The 14,074-nt window shown below is 47.9% G+C and overlaps 1 protein-coding gene across 5 annotated transcripts in view; it reads right to left on the reverse strand.

Annotated features, from left to right (window-relative positions):
* Positions 1-14,074, reverse strand: part of ACACB (acetyl-CoA carboxylase beta) — a 159,301-nt gene that overhangs the window by 134,312 nt on the left and 10,915 nt on the right. For 4 of the 5 annotated variants that reach the window (XM_064379874.1, XM_012469122.2, XM_064379875.1 and 1 more), the window contains exon 2: positions 122-783. In XM_064379874.1, coding sequence (XP_064235944.1) covers positions 122-774 — 653 coding nt within the window. In that variant the 5' untranslated portion in view covers positions 775-783. Of the gene's footprint in view, positions 1-121; positions 784-5,701; positions 6,069-14,074 lie in introns of those variants that run through there. The other variant, XM_064379873.1, reaches the window with a different exon arrangement.

Genomic DNA, 14,074 nt, shown 5'->3' on the forward strand with positions numbered 1-14,074 from the left:
TAGCCACCCTTGAAGTGTTGGCATCAGGAAATGGCTTGACCAAGGTGGGCATGGGTTGGGAAGGGTGTGGACCCCACCTGAACTCTGCACTCCTCGGTTACAAGAAGAAAAGGCACGTTACCTCATAGTGGGGATGCGGGTCTCAGGTTCACCTGCGGTCAGAGGAGCCTCCAGGGTCAGGGATCCCAGGCTGGCCCGGCTGCCCTTCCGGGCAGACTCACGAGATGAGCCAGTAACAGAGTCCTCGTCGGAAGAGCAGTCATCGAAAGAGCCCAGGATGAAGCTGGTCATCAGCTGCCTCTTGATGTTTGCCTGCTTCTTGTCTTCTTTGGACAGGGAGCCGGCTTGCTGGCCCTGGGGCCTGGCTGGGGAGGACAGGCCATTGGTATCTGGGGCCTCCAGGCCTTGTGTCCCGGTCCCATTGGCCTGGAGCTCTGGGGAGGGTGCTGCATCATTGGAAGAAGCGGGGTTTCTTGGGGGCTTCTGGTGGGAGGGTGGCAGGGAGTTCCTCCGCCAACCGGCACCTTTGGGGCCTTTGTGGGAGGCTGGCTCAGCCTGGTTGGGAGTCTTGGGCAGAGAGCGGCCCTCCTCATTTCTCTGCGGTGTCTCCCCCAAGTTGTCAGAGTCTGGAAGGGGCTCCTGGCTCGGGATGAAGTTCGCTTCTGACTTGCTCTTGGTGATCGGATTGGAGTCTGTCATTTTCCCCCAGATTTTTAACCAGGAAAAGGTCAGACAGCAGAAAATCAGACAAGATAGGAAAAGAAGCAAGACCATTCAAAAAATCTGTAAGGAGAAAAACAGACATTTTAGGGTTTACATAATCAAGTGATTTCTCTCCTAAAGAAGCTAGTGGGCCAGGAGGCTGTTGGGTTGCTGTGCATTCCAGAAACACTGGACGGGGGAGAGATGCGGTTCTCCTCCCAGCTCTGCCTGTAACATGCTTGGACATATTCCTTCACCCCTCTGGATCTTAGTTTCCTGCCTCTAATTTAGGTATAGCAACACTAGCTCAATGTACCTCATGAACGTGCATGTGAGTGAGAACTAAATACGATAATGTACGTTAAGGGACTTCATTCTGACAGCATTATTCATAATGTCGAAATGTGAAAACAGCCCAAATATCCATTAACTGATGAATGTAGAAACAGAATCGATCGATCTATGGATAAACAGGTGGATCCAAACAATGGAACATTCTTCAGCCACAAAAAGAAGGCTGGCTGGGCACAGTGGCTCGGACCTGTAATCCCAACACTTTGGGAGGCTGGGGTGTGTGGACTGCTTGAGGCCAGGAGTTCCAGACCAGCCTGAGCAACATGACAAAATCCTGTCTCTACTAAAAGTACAATAATTAGCCAGGCATGGTGGCCCAATCCCAGCTACTTGGGAGGCTGAGGCATGAGAATCACTTGAACCTGGGAGGTGGAGGTTGCAGTGAGAGAAGAGAAGGAGGAGAAGGGAAGGAGAAGGAGAAGGAGAAGGAGAAGGAGAAGGAGAAGGAGAAGGAGAAAGGAAGGGAAGGGAAGAAGAAGGGAAGGGAAGGAGAAGGAGAAGGAGAAAGGAAGGGAAGGGAAGAAGAAGGGAAGGGAAGGAGAAGGAGAAGGAGAAAGGAAGGGAAGGGAAGGGGAAGGGAAAGAGAAGGGAAGGGAAGGGGAAGGGAAAGAGAAGGGAAGGGAAGGGGAAGGGAAAGGGAAGGGAAGGGAAGGGGAAGGGAAGGGGAAAGGAAAGGGAAGGGGAAGGGAAGGGGAGGGAAAGGGAAAGAGGAAGGAAAGGGGAAGGGAAGGGGAAGGGAAGGGGAAGGGAAGGGGAAGGGAAGGGGAAGGGAAAGGGAAGGGGAAGAGAAGGGGAGGGGAAGGGAAAGGGGAAGGAAAGGGGAAGAGAAGGGGAGGGGAAGGGAAAGGGGAAGGAAAGGGGAAGGGAAGGGGAGGGGAAAGGGAGGGGAAGGGGAGGGGAGGGGAGGGGAGGGGAAGGGGAAGGAAAGGGGAGGGGAAGGGATCCCAATACATGCTACAATATGGATGAACCTTGAAAACTTGCTAAGTTAAAGAAGCCAGTCATGAAAGGTCACATATTCTATGATTCCAAGTGTATGAAATGTGCAAAACAGGCAAATATGGAGAGACAGAAAACAGATTAGTGGTTGCCAGGAGCTAGTGGCATGGGGGTGATGCCTACAGGGTGTAGGGTTTCTGTTTGGGATGATGAAAATGTTCTAGAGCAGATTGAGGTGATGGTTGTACAACTCTATGGATATAGTAAAAAAAAAAAAAACCTGATTTGTCTTTTACATAAGTGGATTGTATGCCATGTGAATTATCTCTCAATAAAATTGGGCTTTTGTTTGTTTTTTTGTTTTGAGATGGATCTTGCTTTGTTGCCCAGGCTGGAGTGCAGTGGCGCAATCTCTGCTCGCTGCAACCTCCACCTCCCAAGTTCAAGCAATACTCCTGCCTCAGCCTCCTCAGTAGCTTGGACTATAGGTATGCAGCACCATGCCTGGCTAATTTTTGTAGAGATGGAGTTTCACCATATTGACCAGGCTGGTCTCGAACTCCTGACCCCAAGTGATTCACCTGCCTTGGCTTCCCAAAGCGCTGGGATTACAGACATGACCCACTGCACCCAGCCAAAGCTGTTATTCTTTTTTAAAGACTTTTAACTATATTCCACCTTATAAATGAAAGGGAATTGTTGCTTCTGTCATCATCATCATCATATCATCATCATCCTAGTATTATTATCATAGTCATCATTATGGCCCTGGAGGGAGGAAGGGTGCCATCACCCCCAGCATGGAGCATGCTTACACCTAGCATAGAAGCCCAACAAGCCTCGGGAGAGTCTTCTGCTCCAGGGTCTAGACTGTTGCCTGGTATGCAGTGAGGGCTTACAAGTGTGTGTTGAAAGAATGAACTTGGGTATTCCCATCTCTGACCCACATGTCTTTCTATCACCCTATCTCTGGCCTAGTAATGAGTAATCATTGTTGTTTGAAGAAAATCTTGTTTTAAAAATGAGCCCAATGCAGTGGCTCATGCCAGTAATCCCAGCACTTTGGAAGGCTGAGGCAGGCAGATCACCTGAGGTTGGGAGTTTGAGACCAGCCTGGCCAACATGGCAAAAACCTGTCTCTACTAGAAATACAAAAATTACCTGGGCATGGTGGTGGATGCCTGTAGTTCCAGCTACTCGGGAGGCTGAGGCAGGAGAATCGCTTGAACTTGGGAGGCGGAGGTTGCAATGAGCCCAGATCTCCCCAATGGGAGGTGGAGGTTGAAGTGACCCAAGATGGCGCCACTGCACTCCAGCTGGGACAACAGAGTGAGACTCTATTTCAAAAAAAATTTTTTAATGGGACCTCTATGTGTTGAAATTTCTGAATCAATTTTGCCACAATTATATACTGGAAGCATTACAAAAGCAGGACCACGAAGCTCAGCAGGTCAATTTGGTATCTAAAACACTTTTTTTTTTTTAGTCAGAATCTCACTCTGTCGCCCAGGCTGGAGTGCAGTGGTGTGATCTCAGCTAACTGCAACCTTTGCCTCCCGGGTTCAAGAGATTCTTGAGCCTCAGCCTCCCCTGGGATTACAGGTCCCCACACCACACCCGGCTAATTCTTGTATTTTTTGTAGAGATGGGGTTTCACCATGTCGGCCAGGCTGGTGTCAAACTCCTGACCTCAAGTGATCTGCCCACCTTAGCCTCCCAAAGTGCTGGGATTACAGGCGTGAGACACTGCGCCCGGCCATAAAGCTTTTTCTTTTTAAATTTCAACACAATGTTTTTAAGGGAAGTGGAAAAGTTCTCAGTATTTCTCAGAACTAAATAATCCAAGTACTTCTTGCACACTTTCAGCAGCAGAATTTGCTGATATGTTGCCAAAGCTATTTTCTAGGTAGTACACAGGGTCAGAGGGTTTTTTCCTTTCAAGATCATCATGTTTTTTTAAGAGAAAACTCTGTCAAGGGTGATTCAATGTCAGTGTAACATACTACATTAATAGAACAAAGAAAAACACACATGATTATTTCAATTGATGCAGGGTTACCTACATGAAAAACCTCAGAGCGTTTTTTTTTTTTTTTGAGATGGAGTCTTGCCCTGTCGCCCACGCTGGAGTGCAGTGGCGTGATCTCAGCTCACTGCAAACTCTGCCTCCCACGTTCAAGTGACTCTTCTGCCTCAGCCTCCTGAGTAGCTGAGACTACAGGCATGTGCCACCACACCCGGCTAATTTTGTATTTTTAGTAGAGACAGGGTTTCACCATGTTGGCCAGGCTGATCTCAAACTCCTAACCTTGTAATCTGCCCGCCTTGGCCTCCCGAAGTGCTGGGATTACAGGCGTGAGCCACCGAGTCCAGCTGCCTTTCCCTTTTCTTTGCAGTGTAATGATGTGGGACCCAAAGGTCACCCCACACAAGACCTTTTCCCAAGTGAACACACAGAGATTGGGGGAACTGTTTGAGAAAGCTACCGAAGAAAGTCTCTGAGCCTCAGTTTCCTCATCTATAAAATGGGGATACAAATTCTCGCCCCATTCACCTGTCTCACTGCTGCTCCCTGAATAACATCTGTACCTATATGCTGCGCACAAGCCAGCACATTTGTGGAGTGTCTTCAGGCTCCCAAGACCCTCACCACCACCTGCCTCCAATCCTCAAAACACCTCAATAGAGCTGGGTGTGGTGGCTCACACCTGTAATCCCAGCAGTTTGGGAGGCTAAGGTGGGTGGATCACTTGAGGTGAGGAGTTTGAGACCAGCCTGGCCAACATGGCGAAACCTCATTCTACTAAAACTACAAAAATTAGCTGAGTGTGGTGGTGCATGTCTGTAAACTCAGCTACTTGGGAGGCTGAGGCAGGAGAATCGCTTGAACCCAGGAGGCGGAGGTTGCAGTGAGCCAAGATCATACCACCGCACTCTAGCCTGGGTGACAAAGTGAGACCTGTCTCAAAAAAAACAAAACCCAATGGACGTTATTATTGTTATTGTCATTATTCGACTTCCATTTTACATTTGGTAAGCTGTGGCTCAGAGAGATCAGTAACCTTCCCTTCCTGTACCTTTTCCACTGTCCCACTACTGCAGTGGAGATGAGTAAACTCCATAAGGCAGCAGGTGGTACCAGGAGCCTGTAGATAACGATCCTCAAAGCAGGCAGACACCTGGCTGTGTACCTTTAAGACACAGCCGCAGATCGACATGTAACCTAACAATGCCAGACGAGGGGGCCATGGTCGAGAATGAGCACTGATCGTGCAGCTGGATTCCACGAGCAGGAAAGGCCAGAGAAGCCCTTCCAATGAACCTCTGTGGACCCTGTCGTGACAAGCTGCCCTTCGCTGAAATGACCCAGCTGAAGAGAAAACCAGATCCCAGACAAAGCTATTTTTATGTCTTGCAAACCTAACCCAAGCAACAGCTGCCTGGTGCCAGGGCGATCGTGGCCCTCACCACAATGAACACAAGAAACTGCTCAGTCCCAGTAAGTGCTGACCAGTCACCAGGCAAGGGCAGGGCAAGGGTGAGTCAGGGGTCTGTTTCCCAGTGCCCCCCACAGCACATACATCCCCATGCCTGGTGAGGTTTTTGAAGGACAGAAGGGACAGGATGTCAGCATCCAGCAATTCCCATCCACACTTGGATTTTTACTCCCACCAAGATTAAGTTCCCAGCACTTATTGCCACTTACCGTCACTGGGGATGCAGCCACCAGCTCCACTCTTGAGTGAGGCTGGCAGGCGCCCACAGGGTGACTAAGGGAACCCAGCTGGCAGAGTGTCACCTTTCAGCAGGAGGCTGGTGGCGTGTATCAGGCCATGGGGGTGGGGCTTGGCAGCCAGCGCTGCAACATGGGTGAACGTTCCCCCAAGTTGGCAGTGCAGCACGCCTTTATCTGTCACCAGTAAATTTAAGCCATTTCCAAGGTCCTCACTCAGCCTCCTCCTGACCTCAAGCTTACATGGTTGAGGCTATCTGTGCTCCCAGGGGCTTCATAGGCCCAAGGGCCACCTCCCTCTGGCTTGCCACATTTCTGTACTTAGCCCTACTTCACTCCTCATGCAATCACCCTCTTTCCCAACTTTCCATCCCAATGTTCCTGTAATCACAACAGCCCTGGGAAGACAGGAAAACATAAACATGTTCCAAGGAAGGGGTTCATCCGTCGACGCATGTCCAGAGGGGAGGGTGAGACTCAGCACACTTGAGTTTGGCCATATTGGGCATGAATGCCAGCTGGACACACAGGCCAACCAGACAGGAAAGAGAAGCAATAGTACTGGGACAGAGAGGGGGTGGTCAAGGACCCTCCAGCCAGCGGCACAATGTCCTTCTGCAAATTCAGAGATAATTAAACTGATGGGGGCAGACAAAGGGTGGCTGCCAGGGTGAGAGAGGCTGACCAGCGGACACCTTCACCTGCACTTGGCCTGCAGGTCCAGGGGTGTCTTGGATCAGAGTGTCTCTCAAAAGCTATCACAAGGTCAGGAGATTGAGACCATCTTGGCCAACACGGTAAAACCCCATCTCTACTAAAATATAAAAAATTAGCTGGGCATGGTGGTGCACACCTGTAGGTCCAGCTACTCGGGAGGCTGAGGCAGAAGAATCGTTTGAACCTGGGAGGCGGACATTGCAGTGAGCCGAGATTGTGCCACTGCACTCCAGCCTGGCGACAGAGCAAGAGTCTGTCTCAAAAAAAAAAAAAAAAAAAAAAAAAAAAAAAAAAAGCCACGTGCTGCAACCTCCAGCTGAACACGGGGAAGCATAGTGGTCAAGTCCAGGGTGCTTGTTTTGTAGGTGAGCAAACAGTGGCCAGGAGGTCACATGTGCAATTAGCCACACAGCCAACGACTGGGACCAACCAAGAGCCCCGGCTCCAGGCCAGCGCTATATTGAGGCATGATGGCAGCCAAAGTCGACTGTCACCGGGCACCTTGTTTGGTCCCCTGAAAACTGACCTGGGTTCACATGTCGGTTCTGCCATTACAAGCTGGGGAAGTCTTGGGCAAGTTAAATGCCCTCTGATAATCAGTCTCCTCAACTGCAAAATGGGGATAAGCATGGTACCTAGGTTATTGCTGGGCTGTTAAGAGCTCAATGAGTTCTTAACACTTCATGGGGACATGGGGCACTGAGTGCATTGCTGGGTGCAGTTGGGTGTACACATCTGAGCCATCACCATTCACCATCTGCACTCAGAGCACCGTAAGCAACGTAAGCCACTGCGCCAGGACTCTTCCACCAATGGAGAGTGTGATCTTGAACAAATCACCTCCCCTCTCCAAACCTCAGTGTCCCCATCTAGAAAAGGAGGGACAATACCCAGGCTCGCCAACCTCACCTGCCTTATTTGAAACTCAACCAAGATTCACGTAGTCGCTCAACACCAAATACAACCTTCACCCTCCTAGTGCACCAAACAGAAAGAACCAGGCAGGTGATGGTGAGTGCGATTTCTGCTGTGAGCATCTTCCTCCATTCACGGACAGAAAGGATTCACATCTGGTTCACGGCACGTCTGTCCTGGGCAGGTGTCAGAGCTACTCTCTAAGAATCAGCCAGCGCAGGCAGGACAGGCAGATACCCCATCAAGGGTATCTTGGAACTGCTTTTGGGGGTGGAGGGGATGGTGCCCTGCAGGAGCAGGCATATTTCCAAAGGGAAGAAGTCTCTGGGCCTTCAGCAGTATAGACCAGGCTGAATTGTCATCCTCTCTGTTCCCTGATCCAATGAGGATGCTACCAAGGACTTTGGGTGGTTTGGGGGCCCAGGGAGACCATTTTTTAGGTTATTTCAAGAGAGGGGTTGAAGAAGGGAAGAAAGGAAATGTTAGGGAGTGCTGTAGGGAAGGGGAAGTGATTCCTGATAAGTCACGGCGAGTGTTTTTCTGTCACTGGCATGTGTGTGGCCTATGGCAGCCACTGTGCTAAAAGCTTTACATGCAGGGTCCTCAGGGTCCTGCTCCTTTTATAGGCGAGGAAACCGAGGCACAGTTACTCCATGAGCCCACACTTTTAAGACTCATGTAGCCTTACTTTGGAGCCTGAGCTCCTAATACTCAGACTTTCTTGCTCTACGTGTAGAATTTCTGCCTACAAACTCTAGGAAAGGTCCTAAGTGACTGTCAGGGTCACTGCTTTGTTTTTTACAGTTGTGAGCTTGTTTTTAAATGTCTATGTCCATTCTTTTTTTTTTTTTTCTGAGAGAGAGTGTCTTGCTTTGTTACCTAGGCTGACCTCAAGTGATCCTCCCTACTTGGCCTCCCAAAGTGTTGGGATTATAGGAGTAAGCCACTGTGTCTGGCCTGTGTCCATTATTAAGGAACTTAAAATGCCACAAAGAAATAAGCAATGTTTGTCAATTAACAATTAATTAAGTTGACCAGGCGCAGTGGCTTATGCCTATAATCCCAATACTTTGGGAGGCTAAGGTGGGAGGATTGTTTGAATCTGGGAGTTCAAGACCAGTCTGGGCAACATAGTGAGACCCTGTCTTGGAAAACAAATTAATTAATTAAAATAGAAAAAAAAAGTCCATCTATTATTGCTTTTTTTAAAAAGCAATGAAGGTACTTCTCTAGACTTTGGGTTCTTCTTGGAAAGGCTTTGGGGGAGATAGGCATGTTAAGTTCAAATAAAGAAAAACTTTTAAAATTAAAATCTAATTGCTGTCTGGGTGCAGTGGCTCACGCCTGTAATCCCAGCACTTTGGGAGGCCAAGGTGGGCAAATCACTTGAGTTCGGGAGTTTGAGAACAGCCTGGCCAACATAGTGAAACCCCATCTCTACTAAAAATACAAAAAAATTAGCCAGGTGTGGTGGCGGGCACCTGTAATCCCAGCTACTAGAGAGGCTGAGGCAGGAGAATCACTTCAACCCAGGAGGCAGGGGTTGCAGTGAGCCGAGACCGCACCACTGCACTCCAGCCTGGGTGAGAGACTCCATCTCCAAAAAAAAAAAGATCTAATTGCTAGAATCTCAGAATCAGGAAAAGCCGCACCTAGAAGGCAGTTCAGAGAGGATACCTTCCAAGTTGGAGACAGATGTGAGGGAGAGCAAATATAAAGGACACCTGCGCTGGGACTTTGAAGGTTGAATAGGAGCTCACCAGGCTGCTAAGGAAGCAGGATATCTCGAGCAGAATTTGCTCTTGGGGACTCTGCCAAAGTTCCTAAAGCAGGAGCTATCATTAGCAAATTGGCTCTCTTGTGAAGGATGATCCTTTAAGATTTTTGCATCTGAAGAGGGTATGTGACAGCTTTTAGCAGGCAGTGGAGGGAGGTATACCTCCCTGTGAACTGTAAGACTTGAGAAGGCACACCCCCGGTGTGATCCAAGAACCTCTCCTCCCCCTGCATTGTGATTGAGGAACGAATGTTCGGGACAGCAAAATAATTGCAACTGTCACCTCTAGGCATCTAGGAAGTGAGTCTGCTCCCTGACACTCCCTGACTGCAAATACTAAGAGCTTTATTAATTAATTGTTTTTAGGCAGATTCTGGCTCTGTCACCCAGGCCAGAGTACAGTGGCACGATCTCGGTTTCACTGCAACCTCTGCCTCTCAGGCTCAAGCGATCCTCCCCTTTCAGCCTCCAGACCATTCCCAGATAATTTTTGCTTTTTGTTTTTTTGTAGAGACAGGATCTCACTTTGTTGCCCAGGCTGGTCTTGAATTCCTAAGAGTTTTATCCTAATAATTAATAATAACTATAATGCCTTCCATTACAGTAAGCATTTTGTTTATACATATCCCATTCACACATGAGAATCCAATGTCCAGAGAGGTGGAGTGACTTGTCCAAAGTCACACAGGTTGGAGGTATCCATGGCATTCAACCCTGGGCTATCCGACTGTAAAGCTAGATCTGTCATAGGTGGAGGTGAGCAGGCCGTTGATTCAATTGTGTAATGGGCTACCCTCCTGGATGGGTGGGACTGGAGCCTGGAAAAGACACCCGAAGAGGGTCAGCAGTTCTCAAACTTAACACGTCAGAGCATCTGGGTCTTCAGGAAACCCCAGCCAGTCCCGCTAGCATAAGCGTAAGATTACTACATCTCTGTTTTGTGCCGAATCCCAGACCACTCCATCCAGAGTTGAGTACAGGTGTGCCACATTCGAGGCCTCTGATTTTGGAACAACTTCAGGGAGAAAAACATATTTAAGAGAAGTCTGTACATTTCAGGAAATTACTGAGATGATCGAGTCACCCAGGGCCCTCTAAGAGTACAGACCTAGAAAGATGCACATCCACAATGCCTGGCACACTGTAGGTGCTCAATAAATGCCTGTTGAGCCAAATCAAACTGTGTATGTGTGTGTATGTGTGTGCAGGCGCGCACGCAAAGACAACGTCTCTCTATGTCATCCAGGTTAGGGTCCAGTGGTACAATCATAGCTCACTGCAGCCTCAAACTCCTGGGATCAAGCAATCCTCCTGTTTGAGGCTCCCAAATAGCTGGGACTACAGGTGCACACCACAACACCTAGCTAATCTTTTTTATATTTTGTAGAGACAGGGTCTTGCTATGTTGCCCAAGCTGGTCTTGAACTCCTGTCCTCAAGCAATCTTCCCACCTCTGCCTCCCCTCCCTGGGATTACAGGCATGAGCCACTGTGCCTGGCTCAAATCAAATTTTTGAAGTGGTGAATCTGTCATCCCAGGCAAAACTGGCCTTAATAGTTCCAGATCGGCCCCTGCCTTGAAGGAAGGTAAGAGGAGCTGTTTTTCCACCTCCAATGGAAAATATGTTCTACTGTCTCAAGGTCCACCAGGCTGATCTGCCCAGCGAGCATCTCTCTTGAATTACCCCTGCAGAAATTGCTGAAGTCTGCTGTCCAGGTCTCCTTGGTCCTGGTCCTTGCCACATTCACAGGTGGAATCCTATCGTCCTTCCCCTCTTTCCCTGCTGCGCTGTGAATTTGCCTTCTTCAGCCATTCACTCATTCATCAGCAGGTATTTCCTCAGCACCTGCCAGGTGTGGTACAGGCTGCTGGAGACACGCAGCAAACAAGACATAGGAACGACCTAGCCCTGCCCTCGTGGGTTTATGATCTCACTGGGAAGCAAATAAAATCAGAAACCTAAGGGCACAACCAGGAGAATCACCATGAACCCATGATGGATCAGGTTTTACACCAAAATGTAAGTCATTTTTGAGGGTGAAACTAAGAACGCTTGGAGCGACGCGGTGCATTGGTTGGAGCACGAGATCTGGTTTCAGGTTCTATTTCTCCTCTTCATTTCCTGTGTGACTTGAACAAGTTTCCTCATCTCTCTGAGCTTGGGTTTATCATATACAATGATAAGGAAGTCCTTATACAGTTTTGGGGTTTAAGTGAACTAACACAGATCAAGTCGTTAACGAAAGAGTGTGCTACCATTTATGGTGCTCTCCACCATGTACCAAGCATTGAGCTAAGTGATTTCCCGAAGATCAAGTTCAAGCCACTGTTATATCTCACTTGGGCCATTGCACAAGTCTCTTGACCCGTCTCCCTGACCCAGTCTTGTCCTTCCAGTTCATTGTGTACAGAGGAGCCAAAGCGATCTTGTAAAAATTCCACAAACTAAAGTCCTAGGATCAAGGTAGGAAAAATTAAAAAAAAAAAAAATCCACAAACATCTCCAGTGTCCAGATTACGATCTCTCTAAGAACATTTCCCACTGAAAGGAATTAGGACTCCTTGGAGAAATGGCTGATTCCAGGGTTGGGGCAGAAATATACATGATGAGCGAGATATCTTCCTGCCTGAAAACCAGGACCCTCCAGGAGCATGCCCTGCCAAAGAGAGGCTACAAATGGATCATGACTGCAGTGAATTTGAACACAATCAAATACCTTTCAAAACCATGAGGTCATAACACCACTCAAAACAAAAACAACTCATTGATACTTTTCGTAGATGCTAGGCTACTCATTACTCTGAAAATAGACTTACCAAAAAAAGGGACATTATCAACCATGTATTCTGCCTTTCAGGGACTGTATTTCAGGGTAAGCAAATGATTGAGGAAAGTCATGTGGTACAGAACAATGAGAGTTGGGCCAGGTGCATTGGCTCATGCCCGTAATCCCAGCTCTTTGGAAGGCCAAGGCGGGTGGATCGCTTGAGCTCAGGAGCTCGAGACCAGCCTGGGCAACATAGTGAAACTGCATCTCTATCAGAAATACATAAAATTAGCCAGGCATGGTGATGAGCGCCTGTGGTCCCAGCTACTCAAGAGGCCAGGCAAGAGACTCGCCTGAACCTGAGAAGCAGAGGTTGCAGTGAGCCAAGATCATGCCACTGCACTCTAGCCTGGGTAACAGAGAGAGACTCTGTCTCAAAAAAACAAAAAGAACAATGAGAGCTAATAAGCGCAGAAAGATTAATGGAAGTAGAAAATCACTATTTGCAACCAGTAATGAAACAATCACCTGAGCTTTGCAGCTTTTAAAGTCATTCGGCAAGAGGGTGATAGGGAACTTTATGCTGGAGGTCAGACTGATAATCCCTAAACTCACTAATGAACCAACATCACTAAAAGTGGAATAACTGAACTTTATATTCTTGACGTGATGCAAGAGAAAATGCAGAAAAACATTTTCAAAGTGTTCCTGCCAAGGATCTGCAAAGGAGTTGCTTCAAACCTCTTGATCTAATATTTATTTATAGGAACAGAACGTTAGATGCCACTTGGAAGATGCAATCAGCCAAATCCAGAATATGAAAAATTCTATGGGACAAATGACCTGGTTTCAGTAAGTAACTGGCATTTAATAAAGGGAAATTGCTGATTATTACAGATTAGAAGAGACTTAAGAGAACCCCTGTGCATCCCGATTTGAACAAAACTGTTCAAAGACATCTTTGAGACACCTGGAGGACAGTCAGCATGAACTAGGTACCAGATTAAGGAATTATTCATTGATTTAGATATAATTATGACAATGGTTAAAAAAAAACTCCTTGTCTCTTTTAGAGATGTGTGCTAAAGTATTATGGGGAAAACAGTGTGATATCTGGCTCTGAGAATTGCTTGAAAATACTCTGGGGCCAGATGCAGTGGCTCACATCTTTAATCCCAGTACTTTGGGAGTCCAAGACAGGAGGATCGCTTGAGTCCAGGAGTTTCAGGCCAACCTGAGCAACATGGCAAAACCCTGTCACCTAAAAAATAAAAAAAAAAGTTAGCCAGGCACAATGGCATGTGCCTGTAGTCCCAGATACTCTGGAGGCTGAGATGGGAGCCCAGGGTAGTAGAGGCTACAGTGAGCCGAGATCTTGCCACTGTACTCCAGCCTGGGCGACAGAGCAAGACCCTGTCTATCTATCTAATCTATCTATCTATCTATCTATCTATCTATCTATCTATCCATCCATCCATCCATCCATCTATCTATTTATTTATTTATTGGGACAGAGTCTCGCTCTGCCGCCCAGGCTGGAGTGTAGTGGCGCAATCTCAGCTCACTGCAACCTCTGCCTCCCAGGTTCAAAAGATTCTCCTAGCTCAGCCTCCTGAGTAGTTGGGATTACAGATGCATGCCACCAGGCCTGGCTAATTTTTTTATTTTTTGTAGAGACGGGGTTTTTCCATGTTGACCAGGGCTGGTTTCAAACTCCTGGCCTCAAGTGATCTGCCTGCCTTGGCCTCCCAAAGTGCTGGGATTACAGACATGAGCCACTATGCCCAGCCTAAGACTTTGTGTCTTAAATAAATAAATAAATAAGTAAAAATTGGGCCGGGCGCGGTGGCTCATGCCTGTAATCCCAGCACTTTGGGAGGCCGAGGCAGGTGGATCGCGAGGTCAAGAGGACAAGACCATCATCCTAGCCAACATGGTGAAACCCCGTCTCTACTAAAAATACAAAAATTAGGCGTTTGGCACACACCTGTAGTCCCAGCTACTTGGGAGGCTCAGGCGGAAGAATCGCTTGAACCCAGGAGGGGGAGGTTGCAGTGAGCCAAGACTGCGCCACTGTGCTCCAGCCTGGCAACAGGGCAAGACTCCGTCTCAAAAAAAAATAAAAATAAAAAAAATAATAAAAAATAAAAATTGGAACTCTAATTAATG

This window comes from Aotus nancymaae, unplaced genomic scaffold (genome assembly GCF_030222135.1).
Source record: "Aotus nancymaae isolate 86718 unplaced genomic scaffold, 86718_ANA_hifiasm-v0.15.2.pri h1tg000021l, whole genome shotgun sequence".
NCBI lineage: Eukaryota > Metazoa > Chordata > Mammalia > Primates > Aotidae > Aotus > Aotus nancymaae.